General features: G+C 44.5%; 3 protein-coding genes across 4 annotated transcripts in view; 2 read left to right on the top strand and 1 right to left on the bottom strand.

The window, feature by feature from the left end:
* LOC306746939 (uncharacterized protein) overlaps window positions 1–11,869 on the top strand; it is a 387,486-nt gene that overhangs the window by 114,095 nt on the left and 261,522 nt on the right. The window lies entirely within an intron of this gene.
* shld2 (shieldin complex subunit 2) lies at window positions 1,401–7,467 on the top strand (the record flags this gene model as incomplete). Its single annotated transcript, XM_079229389.1, has 10 exons — window positions 1,401–1,539; window positions 2,201–2,997; window positions 3,158–3,308; window positions 4,609–4,716; window positions 4,800–4,994; window positions 5,300–5,446; window positions 5,527–5,733; window positions 6,105–6,348; window positions 6,564–6,679; window positions 6,814–7,467. The coding sequence occupies 10 exons, from the start codon at window positions 1,401–1,403 to the stop codon at window positions 6,978–6,980; spliced, it is 2,271 nt and encodes a 756-aa protein (XP_079085515.1). The 3' UTR covers window positions 6,981–7,467.
* On the bottom strand, window positions 7,028–11,328 carry LOC306746963 (uncharacterized protein). Of its 2 annotated transcripts, none has more exons than XM_079229954.1 (3): window positions 10,731–10,785; window positions 8,115–8,468; window positions 7,028–7,751 (listed from the first exon to the last, which is right to left on the bottom strand). In XM_079229954.1, exons 1-3 carry the CDS (start codon window positions 10,768–10,770, stop codon window positions 7,699–7,701), a joined length of 447 nt encoding a protein of 148 aa, XP_079086080.1. In that variant the 5' UTR covers window positions 10,771–10,785; the 3' UTR covers window positions 7,028–7,698. The 2 variants fall into 2 exon arrangements, with proteins under 2 accessions (XP_079086080.1, XP_079086081.1); XM_079229955.1 differs by lacking the exon at window positions 10,731–10,785 and adding an exon at window positions 11,154–11,328 and having other exon boundaries at window positions 7,045–7,751.

The following is an 11,869-nucleotide window of genomic DNA, read 5'->3' as shown; positions in this document are numbered from 1 at the left end:
TTGTTTGTTTTTGTTGAATTTGTGTTTTGAAACTTTTTATGCGGTAATAATAAACCTCGAAGAAGAAAAGTCGCGTTTGTTGGCACTTAAACTGTTTAAAACGCGACAGGAAGCGAATGAGACACAAAGGCGTGGAAAGTGAAGATATCATATATTACATCTCGAATATGTTCTTTTTTAAACTTATTTGACATTTCCCCCGTAGTTTTAGGGATGTTTAAGCTAGCGGAAAGCTAGCTGGATTTAGTACACATGAAACTTCCGGTTTCCGCATTCAAAATAAATGCACACGTCAGAGAACACATTTGATAACATATAGTTAAATTATGTAACTTGAGTGCAGAATTTAAAATAACTTTTGACTTATTTCTAAAGTGACCATTTGTCATTTAAAACAAGGTATTTAACATAAACTGATTAAACACATTTAAATATATGTATATAGAAAAAAGAAATGAAGTCAGTGCTCTTATTTTGAAATTAAATACTTTTTACGGTCCGCATTGAACTTCCACCACATGTAACACATAAACCGGGTTCCTGTCACCGTCTCGGGAGCGCGCATTAAAAAAAAAAACATAAAGTTTTTAGAAATTTTACAATTCATTAATTAAAACAAAGTTCCAGAGAAAACTAATGAGATTTTATTTAATCTAAATTAAAAAGTCATATTAGAAATCATTGTGCGCATGAGTAATGAGGAGGTTTTTAATGTCTAAACTCAGAGACCTCCTAAAATAAACTAAAATAAACTTATATCCTCAATACATATACACACATACTGTGTATATACGAAACATATGCATCTCAACAAATATGAATACACTATCCCCAAATTATCTTGAAAATATGCAAGAAATAACTTATGAAATATAATCAAAATCCTCGTGAATTTCTAGTGAATTGTGACTTTTTTAAAGTCTGTTATAAAATACTACGTCCTCGTTTACTGTAGTTCAGTGTTGAGAAGTAACTAAGTACATTTACCTCAGAGGTGCATGTAGTACTTATTACTGTACTACAGTCAGAGGTACATGTAGTACTTATTACTGTACTACAGTCAGAGGTGCATGTAGTACTTATTACTGTACTACATCTCAGAGGTACATGTAGTACTTTATACTGTACTACATCTCAGAGGTACATAAAGTACTTAATACTGTACTACATCTCAGAGGTACATAAAGTACTTATTACTGTACTACATATAATCAGGGCGGTGAACTTAAATATTGTGACCCTCTTTCTAAAAGGTGGTCCCATCTGACTGCTGTTATTTATGGGTTTATTGGTTAATAAAGGACAAATATTACAGTCTTAACCAAAGTTAAGGAATAAAGAGGAAAGAGAGTCTTCTCATCTTTTGTCGTCATTGATCTTCCGTACTTTTCCTCCTCAGCATGAGCGAGCGGCCGACGGTCCACGTCTTCCTGGGGGCTCCTCCCTCAGGATCCGGCTCAGGATCCGAGCAGCGCCCCCCTGTGGGCTGGAGACGCCTGGAGCTCACCTGGCAGGGGGGACGCCTGAGGCCGGCAGCAGGTGAGGCGTTCAGGGACCCAGACTCAGTTTATTGGATTATTATAGTGACTGAGGAGTCGATTCATTGAAGTGCATCGTTGTTATTGGTATTTATTATTTTAAATGTTTGTTTGTATCTTTATACATCGTATTTGTGTTTTTAAATGTTACTAATTGTGAATAAACAATTTATTCCCATTTAAGTAATTTGTGTGTTTTAGTTTTTGCTGTTTTTCTGATTTAATTTAAATTTCTTTAACTTACATTTTTTATATATAAACAGAATGTCATTGATTTGGTATAAAACCTTGAAAGTATAGATAAATCAAATCCACCCCAACAGTCCAATGTGCTGCTGTCCTCTGACTTATGTCACAGTAAGTTGGACTGACGGCAGGAATATATATTATTATATAAATATTAATATTTCCACATTTGATCTCAAAGGTTCTGAACAAGCTGGTCGGTAGATTTTGTTCCTTCAAGGACGGAGCCCGGCTAGCTCTTCCCTTCTGTTTCCAGTCTTTATGCTAAGCTAAGCTAACCAGCTGCTGACTGTAGCTTCATATTTACTGAACATGAACATGAACAGGCTTCAATCTGAACATCCAAGGAAAAAAATATATTTTTTCCAACATAAAGGAAAAAAACCTCCAATAATAATAATTTGCTGTTATTTCAGACGAAGCCAGAAACCTTCTGACGGAGGAAGGAACCGGCCGAGAGAACAAAGAAGCTAATCCACGCCGGGATGACTCCGCCCCTAAAGCTGATTGGACCACAGAGGCGTCTTCTGGCGGTGAACTCGACGCCGTTCAGGAAGATCAGTGCTCGGCTTCGGTCGGTGAGTATCTGGACAGCTGTTTCCCTGCAGCTCAACCAGAACCAGAACCTCCACACCTCCAGCCGTCAGCTGGCGGCCCTCCTCTGTCCGCCCAGACCCAGTACCTCAGCAGCTGGACTCTGAGTCAGGCGTTAATCCTGAGAGGAAGGAGTGGCGTCCAATCAGCAACCAGCCCTGAGAAAACCCCGCCTCCTCAAACCCCTCCCACCCAAACGCCTCCATCCGCCTCCTCCGGCACGCCGGAGCTCTTCAGCCCTGTGAGCCCGTCACCAGGGGCCTCCGCCGAGCTCTCCGGCCGACCCGGCCCGGCCCCGAGGGCGCAGGAAGGGGGCGTCGTGGTCGAGGCCACCGCCGACGGGCTGCTCTGCTCCCAGGAGGCCAGGAGCCCCCGAGACTCTTCTTCCAAACCCCCCGTTTACAAGAAAGCTAGGATCTCAGGAAACCTCCGGACCGAAGAGTCTGCCACATCCGGTGCTACCACAACTGCTACCACCACCGCTACCACAACCACCGCTACCGCCGCCGCCACCGAGCTCCGGGGTACCACCACACTTCTGATCCGGTGTGACAAGCCGGGGGGTCGGCACTCGGTTCTGGTGGCGGTGGTTCACCCCTGTCACCTGAAGGAGGTGAAGGTGAGTGCTATGATACGTCATAACCATAATTATGAATAATAGAACGTGCAGACCTTTTCCTGCAGCTTGTAGACGTAGAGTTCTGACAGTAACGCGGTGAAAGCAGCCGGTGAGTCTACAAACTGCATCACATTGCTGGGTTTGATTTGTTGGGCTGAAGGTGAAGTCCGGGCCGGCGGCAGGAAGCTCCGTCCCTCTGGCGTCCATCGTGGTGACGGACCAATCGGCTGCTGAGATGAAGGTGGTGCTGTGGCGGCGGGCGGCGTTTTGGGCGTTGACCGTGAGCCCCGGAGACGTTCTGCTCATCACAGGTACGTACATGTAGAGGGTGTGGGCTGAAGCGGGGCTGAAGAGGGTCTGAAGGGGTCTGAAGGGTTCTGATGCGGGTATGAAGCAGTCTGAAGGGGTCTGAAGGGGGTCTGAAGAGGTATGAAGGAGTATGAAGGGGTGTGAAGGGGTATGAAGCGGGTCTGAAGGGGTATGAAGGGGGTCTGAAGAGGTATGAAGGAGTATGAAGGGGTGTGAAAGGGGTATGAAGGGGGTCTGAAGCGGTACAAAGGGGTCTGAAGAGGTATGAAGGAGTATGAAGGGGTCTGAAAGGGTATGAAGGGGGTCTGAAGGGGTCTGAAGGGGATCTGAAGAGGTATGAAGGAGTATGAAGGGGTGTGAAGGGGTATGAAGCGGGTCTGAAGCGGGTCTGAAGGGGTGTGAAGGGGGTAAGAAGGGGTAAGAAGGGTTATGAAGTGGGTCTGAAGCAGTCTGAAGTCTGAAGCGGTCTGAAGGGGTCATAGACCTGATGACCTGGTGTAGACCTGACAGATCGGATGTAGACCTGATGTTGACCTGACGTAGACCTGGTGGTTTCGTGAGAGAGCCTAATCATCGGGTAGACTTGCAAATATGGGTTTGGTCTGATTTGAATGGTATTTGCCTGCAGTCTGAACGAAGCCTCTGAGGGTCTGATGAACTCAGGGATGTTTACACACACCTTCCTTTCTGAGTCGGACTCCAGCGTCTCGTTACCTCAAGCAACACATACCCTCTAACAAAACTTGTTAAAATAATTGTTTTATTTAAAAGAGGCAACCTAAAAACATATCTATATATATATAAATATTGATATATAAAGCACAGCCTGGTACTTGTTCTCTGCAGCGTCAACACTGGATGAAGGTTTAATAAACCACCGCACCACATTAAATCACAGCTTAATGGCGCACATAAGTAAGGGGCGTGGCCTCATTGACTGACAGATGGGGGACGTCAGAAGACTTCGTCCATGTTGTCCACAGGACATCGTGAGTGTGGGTTTCTAATTCATCCAATTTATAACCATGACTAAAGTTATAACATGACTAAAGTTATAACATGACTAAAGTTAAAACCAGGACAGTAAGTAGCTCAGGCCGCTGCGTCCTCAGCAGGGAGAACAATAAATGTTGCTTCCTGCTGAATACAACAGTCGTTACGGCTATATGAAAAATTCCTACCGTATGGGAATTTGACATACGGTATGAATGTGACATGCAGCAGCTTCCTGTCTGCAGAGTTCCCTACCAGCTCTCAGTCAGGTGCTCGGCCTCACCCCCCTCCCTCTGGGTGTCCCATCAGGACTGCAGGTGAATGAAGACCGGTGGAGAGGGGAGACGGTGCTGCAGTCCACCTTCAGCAGCAAGCTGCTCAACCTGGGCCGGATCACGGCCTCCACCGCGCCCCCAGGTACGGCCGAGCCCGACCGGCGGCCTATCGGCGGCCTTCCTCCCCCGGGGCTCTGGTCCAATCGCCTCTCTCTCTCTCTGCAGCTCCTCAGCGGGTCGACGCCCGCTCTCTCGGCGCTCTGTGTGTCTTTCTTCGGGAGCGGCGCCCCCTGCTGGTGTCTTTGAACCTCCGCCCTCCTCAGGACCTGAGCCGCCTCCCCTACGCCGCCCTGCGGTCGCTGAGGGTCAACACGCTGGTCCACGCTCTGCTGCGTGTCACGCACACGCACATCAGCACAGGTGAGCGCGTCCAGGTGCACAGCAGCATTATGGGTAACGGAATGTCCCGTCTGTGTGCTGACTAACGCTGCAGACATGGTTTACATTTCGATCAATATATTGGGACCGATATCTTTCCTGTTATGTGGAGAACGTCAGGACATGAAGAAGTCAGAGAACAGCAAGTCAGCCGGATGTTTGCGGGTTCCAGTTCTAGATAAACGACCTCATTCAGGAGCTGAAGCCTGAAGAAGCAGGTCGATGCTGTGAAAGACATCGGTAGATTTTGGCGTTTTGGTTTTGATGATATTCATGATTGTTGTTAGCTTGGCGGAGTGAGGCGGAGTCTCGCTTCAGGTCAGCGGTTCAGCTGCAGGCCGTTGTGACTGTGGAGCAGCCGCACGGCCAGCAGGGGGCGCTGCTGCTGTGGGGCGCCGCGGTGGACTGGCTGCCTCGCCTCAACAGAGACAGAGGTACACAAACACACACAGACGCACACGTGTGAAGACACTCACCCGAATCACACAAAAACGTCATCCTCCGTATTGTTCAGCGGCTGTCTGGGACTTCCAGTTCCTCCTTGTGAGGGAGGGTTTGACCTCTGACCTGACCGAGCTGCACTCCACCCCCTGGAGCTTGGTCCGGCCTCTGGACCCTGCCAACCGCCGGGCGCGGGACTTCCTTCAACCGCGGGCCGTCCGAACAGGAAACAGCAGTCTGGAGCTGGACCTCGACACGCTGCTGTCTCAGAAATACAGCGGTGAGTTTGAGAGCTTTAAGGAGTGCAGGCTAACTTAAGAACATTGTAAAGGCTGTAAGTACAGTCAGGTGACCTGCAATGACTTCAGGACCCCCGTCGTTTCTAACTGATGATTTGGTTGGACTGATTTAAAAGGTTCACCAGAAGCAAGTAAAAGCGTACTTGTGATAAAAAAGTAGAGGAACTAAACTTGAACCCTGAGGTACCCCAGAAGGAAGTAAAAGCGTACGTATGATTAAAAAGTAGCGGACCTAAACTATAATTCTCAGAAACCCAACCAGAGTAAATTAATAAACTGAGATAAAAATGCTGATGATGAAAACGTTGCAAACATGACGATAACAGCAAGGTTTTGCGTTGTCCTCCACCAGGTGACGTGGAGCTCAGAGTCCAGGTCACCGCCTTCCACTTTGAGGACTCTCCGCCTTCCCAGAATGCACCTCAGCCGGTCCTGGACAGCTCTACCCCTCTGGATGGTATCCTGGCGGCGCTGAGCGGTGACATCACCTACACCGGCTGCGGTCGCTGCGCCGCCGAACTCGATACCGACGCAAACGGCATCTACGACCCCTGTTACCCCTGCCTGCCCCACACCGCCGTACGCCGCTACTACAGGTACTGCTGCAGGTATTGCTGCAGGTACTGCTGCAGGTACTACGACAGGTACTGCTACAGGTACTGCTGCAGGTATTGCTGCAGGTACTGCTGCAGGTACTACGACAGGTACTGCTACAGGTACTGCTGCAGGTATTGCTGCAGGTACTGGTACAGGTACTGCTGCAGGTACTGCTACATCATGTTGGTCCTCTTTGTGTGTTTGTGTGTGTCAGGCCAGGTGTGTTGACAGTGAGTGGACAGGGCCGCCCCCAGGTGCGGGTCCAGGTTCCTCCGGTTCACCTGCAGAAGATCCTCGAGGCTCCACCGGATAAACTCAGCAGGAACTCAGGTGGGAGGGACTTCCTGTCGGCCGTCACAGCTCAGTGGAGCGTGGTTGGCGTCTCAATGCTCCAGGAGGATTCTGATTGGTCAGGACTGTAGAGTTCCCAGAGTTCATAGCGTTCATATCTGTGTGTCTCTCAGCTCCAGGCTCGGAGGTGAAGCACATCCAGGTGGCCGCAGAGAGGATCCAGGCCTTCCTCTCCCTCCCGAGAAAAACCTTCGTCATCACCGTCCGGAGCCACTTCCTGTGCGACGAGAACAGCGTCCCCCTCCGCCAGGACTTCACTCTGCTGGACCTCCATGTGTGACGGATCCACAGGATAGATATCTCAAGTTTCAGTATCTTAGACAAACTAATATTATTAAGAAAATATGAGGCTGTTTTTTACTTTTGTTTAATTAAATAATGTGAGAACTAGTTCACCTCCTTCAGCTAAACACAGATAATAAACAACAACACAATCAAACCAATGACATGAACCAACAGCAGTGTGTTGCACAACATTACGACTGTCCTCTCATATCTCATGCCATACATTTATATTATCATGTTATTCATAAATCACTCCGCTTTAAGGACATTTTTGGCATAAACTCTTTATTTTATATCCCCTCAATTAAAAACACGTCCACTTTACATGTTTATTTACTTATTCAAGTAATTGGTGTGCAGTTTTTAGTTTTTCATGACCACAAAGAATATCAATCAATATCCAGTTGTTCACTGTTTGTAGCATAACGTTGGATTTGAGTTACAAATCTGTTCAAATCTGTGTTAAAACCAGTGAAACTCCATCTCTCGTCTGGCCATCATTCAGCTTCCATCATTAATATGTATCTGCTCATGAATATGTATATATATATATATATATATATATATATATATGGACTCATTGTTTTATCTGAGCTCCCTCGTGTTGAACTATCCCTTTAAGTTAGTCACAAACATATATATATATATATATATATATTTTCAGTCTTTGAGGGCATCATTTCCAGGTTTTTCTCAGATATCAGGAAGTCGTTTTATTTATTTCTCTCCGTTTCTTGGGCCACGTCCATGAGGTCATCAAACAAATCTGAAACATAAACACAAAACAATAATTACTGTTGAATTAGTTTAGATGGTCGTTGACCTTTTCTATATTAATACATGACTGCAGCGACTAGCTGTGTATATATATATATATATATATATATATATATATATATATATATATATATTAATACTATATATATACACATATATATATATATATATATATATATATATATATATATTATACTATATATTCACACAACAGCAGGGGATAGTTTTATTTGGACTGTTTTATGGATTTCTTTTAAAAATGTGTTTACTTTTATGGACTATTTGTCGCACTTATGGGTCATAAGTTATATTACTTTTGGTGATTGATCAGGTGGCGGTGAACATTACGTACCTCCGTCATTTACTTGTATAGTTTGTGAGCTGGCTCCTCCCCTTTCTTCTCCTCCCCTTTCTTCTCCTCCCCCGGTATCTCCTGCAGACGCCGCTCCCTCCAGCTCACTGAAGAGACCGGAGAACCCAGATTTCCTCTCTTTCTTGTCGTCGTCGTCGTCGTCTCTGTTGAAGATCTTTGAGAAGATCCCTCCTCCTTCGTCGTCGTCCTTCTCACTGCTCTTCCTCTTCTTCTTGTCGTCGTCGTCGTCTCTGTTGAAGATCTTTGAGAAGATCCCTCCCTCGTCCTCGTCCTTGTCCTCGTCCTTGTTGTCCATCCCGAGAGCCTTCTTCACTGCGTCCTCCACCATGTCTCCTGCAGAACAAACAGCACCAGTGTTTGATTTAGCCCACCCTGAGCACCAGAGGGGTGGAGTTTACCTCACAGGGCGAAGATGACAAAATATATGAAAATAAATAATAGAATTTGCCTGAAGCTCCAATAACCTGTTTCTCCCAGAAGTTAAACACACTTCTCAGAGTTTTCAACTCATGAACCTGTTGAAACTCTGACGGCCGTGTTGAGTATAAACCTGTGTTATGAACACAGCTGCTATGTAGAGGTACTACCTTACATAGGTAGTACCTCTACACCTATAGGTACTCTCTATATGTGTAGAGGTACTACCTTACATAGGTAGTACCTCTACACCTATAGGTACTCTCTATATGTGTAGAGGTACTACCTTACATAGGTAGTACCTCTACACCTATAGGTACTCTCTATATGTGTAGAGGTACTACCTTACATAGGTAGTACCTCTACACCAATAGGTACTCTCTATAGGTGTAGAGGTACTACCTTACATAGGTAGTACCTCTACACCAATAGGTACTCTCTATATGTGTAGAGGTACTACCTTACATAGGTAGTACCTCTACACCAATAGGTACTCTCTATAGGTGTAGAGGTACTACCTTACATAGGTAGTACCTCTACACCTATAGGTACTCTCTATATGTGTAGAGGTACTACCTTACATAGGTAGTACCTCTACACCTATAGGTACTCTCTATATGTGTAGAGGTACTACCTTACATAGGTAGTACCTCTACACCAATAGGTACTCTCTATAGGTGTAGATGTACTACATATACATAGGTTGTACCTCTACACCTAGGTACTATCTATATGTGTAGAGGTACTACATATACATAGATAGTACCTCTACACATATATGTACTATCTATATGTGTAGAAGTACTACCTATGTAAGGTAGTACTTCTACACCAGTGGTCGCCAACCCTTCGATCTCGGAGACTTTCCCTGTCGCTCTCCAAAATAAAATAAAAATAAATTCAGAAACACATTGGGCCTCAAACTCGAACATTGTGACACAAGATCTATATGTGTAGAGGTAGTACATATACATAGGTAGTACCTCTATACCTAGGTACTATCTATGGTAGTACCTTACATAGACCTTTTCTATGAAAAAACAACCCATTTTCTGGCGTTCATGAATCAGGCAGAGATCTTTTCTGACGTTGGTCGTCTAAAGTCCGTAAGAAAACATCTCAGAAGACACTTGTGTCTTGTGTCACAATGTTCGAGTTTGAGGCCCAATGTGTTTCTGAATTTACTTTTATTTTATTTTGGAGAGCGACAGGGAAAGTCTCCGAGATCGAAGGGTTGGCGACCACTGGTGTAGAAGTACTACCTTACATAGGTAGTACTTCTACACATATAGATAGTGCCTATAGGTGAAGAGGTACTACATATACATAGGTAGTACCTCTACACATATAGATAGTACCTATAGGTGGAGAGGTACTACATATACATAGGTAGTACCTCTACACATATAGATAGTACCTATAGGTGGAGAGGTACTACATATATATAGGTAGTACCTCTACACATATAGATAGTACCTATAGGTGTAGAGGTACTATCTATACATAGGTCCTCTAGGTGTATTGGTGTATAGATATATACTACCTATACACCTAGAGGTAGTACCTCTAGGTGTATAGGTGTATAGATATATAGGTACTACCTTTAGGTGTATAGATATATAGGTACTACCTATAGATGTATGGGTGTATATATATGTACTACCTTTAGATGTATATGTGTATAGATTTATAGGTACTACCTCTATGTGTATAGGTGTATATATATGTACTACCTTTAGATGTATACGTGTATAGATATATAGGTACTACCTCTAGTTGTATAGGTGTATAGATATATAGGTGCTACCTTTAGGTCTATAGGTGTATAGATATATAGGTGCTACCTTTAGGTCTATAGGTGTATAGATATATAGGTGCTACCTTTAGGTCTATAGGTGTATAGATATATAGGTGCTACCTTTAGGTATATAGGTGTATAGATATATAGGTACTACCTTTAGGTCTATAGGTGTATAGATATATAGGTGCTACCTTTAGGTATATAGGTGTATAGATATATAGGTACTACCTTTAGGTCTATAGGTAGGTACTGATGCAACATCTCGTTGGAAAGCTCAGATTCTTGTGATTTGATTGAACGGTTTCAAGATACGATCACAACAGCAGAACAATCACCGCCTCGTTCAGACAACAACAAACAAACAAACAATATCAGACCTGTGAAGCCCCGTATAGTAATCCAACAGATCCATAACATTCAGACTAAAACGCTCCTGTTACGTTGGCAATGGTCCAGACGATCCACTCCTGTAAAATATTTAGTCTGAAACACTTTGTCATATCCATGAATCCCCACGTACTGATCATCATTTCAGATTAGCAAACATATGCCTCATTATTTATGTATTTTCCGTCATAACTCTGGTTCTCTTTGGGTCGGCGCTTCAGGCTAACGTGACAGGAGTGCTAACACGTTGAGAAGGTCATGTGACTGGAGCAGCCGGTGCTTCTTCCACCTTCACTCTCTTCATCACTTCAATCCAACACTTTGACACATTTGCAGCGAACCTGGATTTGTACTTGATTTACTCGTATCGATCATGAATAAGAATAAAACCCAACAACCTTTTCTGTACTCACCCATTTTTTCTGCAATCCATTTAGAAGCCATGTCTTCCCGTCTGTCTGCCTGTCTGTCTGCCTGTCTGTCTGTCTGTCTGTCTGTCTGCCTGCCTGTCTGTCTGTCTGTCTGTCTGTCTGTCTGTCTGTCTGTCTGTCTGCCTGCCTGTCTGCCCGTCTGTCTGTCTTTCGGTGGGATGAGAGACTTCAGTGTGTCCTCATGCAGGTGCAGGTGAGACTGAAGCCTCGTCTCTTTCGGGCGACGCCCCTCTCAGGTGTCCCTCCCAGTCCCCGGTGGTTTGTGTCTGCAGACCGGTTCCTCCGGTTCCTCCGGTTCCTCCGGTTCCTCCTGCTCTGCTTTCAGCTGATCCAGAGTCAGAATGAAGCCTCACTAAAGTACATTTACTCCCCTTCTAGTACAAGCTAGAGCTACTTTACTTGACTTTAATTGAAATATTGTACATTTAACTTCATTAATTCAATAGTTTCTTTCCAGATTCAGATTATTAATGAAGTAATAAATGATGATGTATTATTATAGATTATGTTAAATCATAAAAAACACAAAGATTTATGAGAATGAGTACTTTTACTCTTGGTACTTTTATTTTGACGGCAGTAATAAAAGAAAGTTTTGAGTGCAGTGCTTTGAGTCATAACAGTATTTGTACACGGTATCAGTAGTACTTGTTGGTCCTGTTTCAATGAGAACAAAGTGCTGACTCATCAGCAGAGCT

Source organism: Taurulus bubalis (assembly GCF_910589615.1).
Source record: "Taurulus bubalis genome assembly, chromosome: 14".
Lineage (NCBI taxonomy): Eukaryota > Metazoa > Chordata > Actinopteri > Perciformes > Cottidae > Taurulus > Taurulus bubalis.
Note: the sequence above shows the minus strand (reverse complement) of the source record. Positions and strands in the feature narration are given on the sequence as shown.

Coding starts and splice junctions, on each gene's coding strand:
- LOC306746963 (XM_079229954.1), bottom strand. CDS start 10,770: ATGTTATGGATCTGTTGGATTACTATACGGGGCTTCACAG. Junction 8,469..10,730: donor TACTATACGGGGCTTCACAG/GTCTGATATTGT, acceptor TTTGTTCTGCAG/GAGACATGGTGGAGGACGCA. Junction 7,752..8,114: donor TATACAAGTAAATGACGGAG/GTACGTAATGTT, acceptor TTTATGTTTCAG/ATTTGTTTGATGACCTCATG.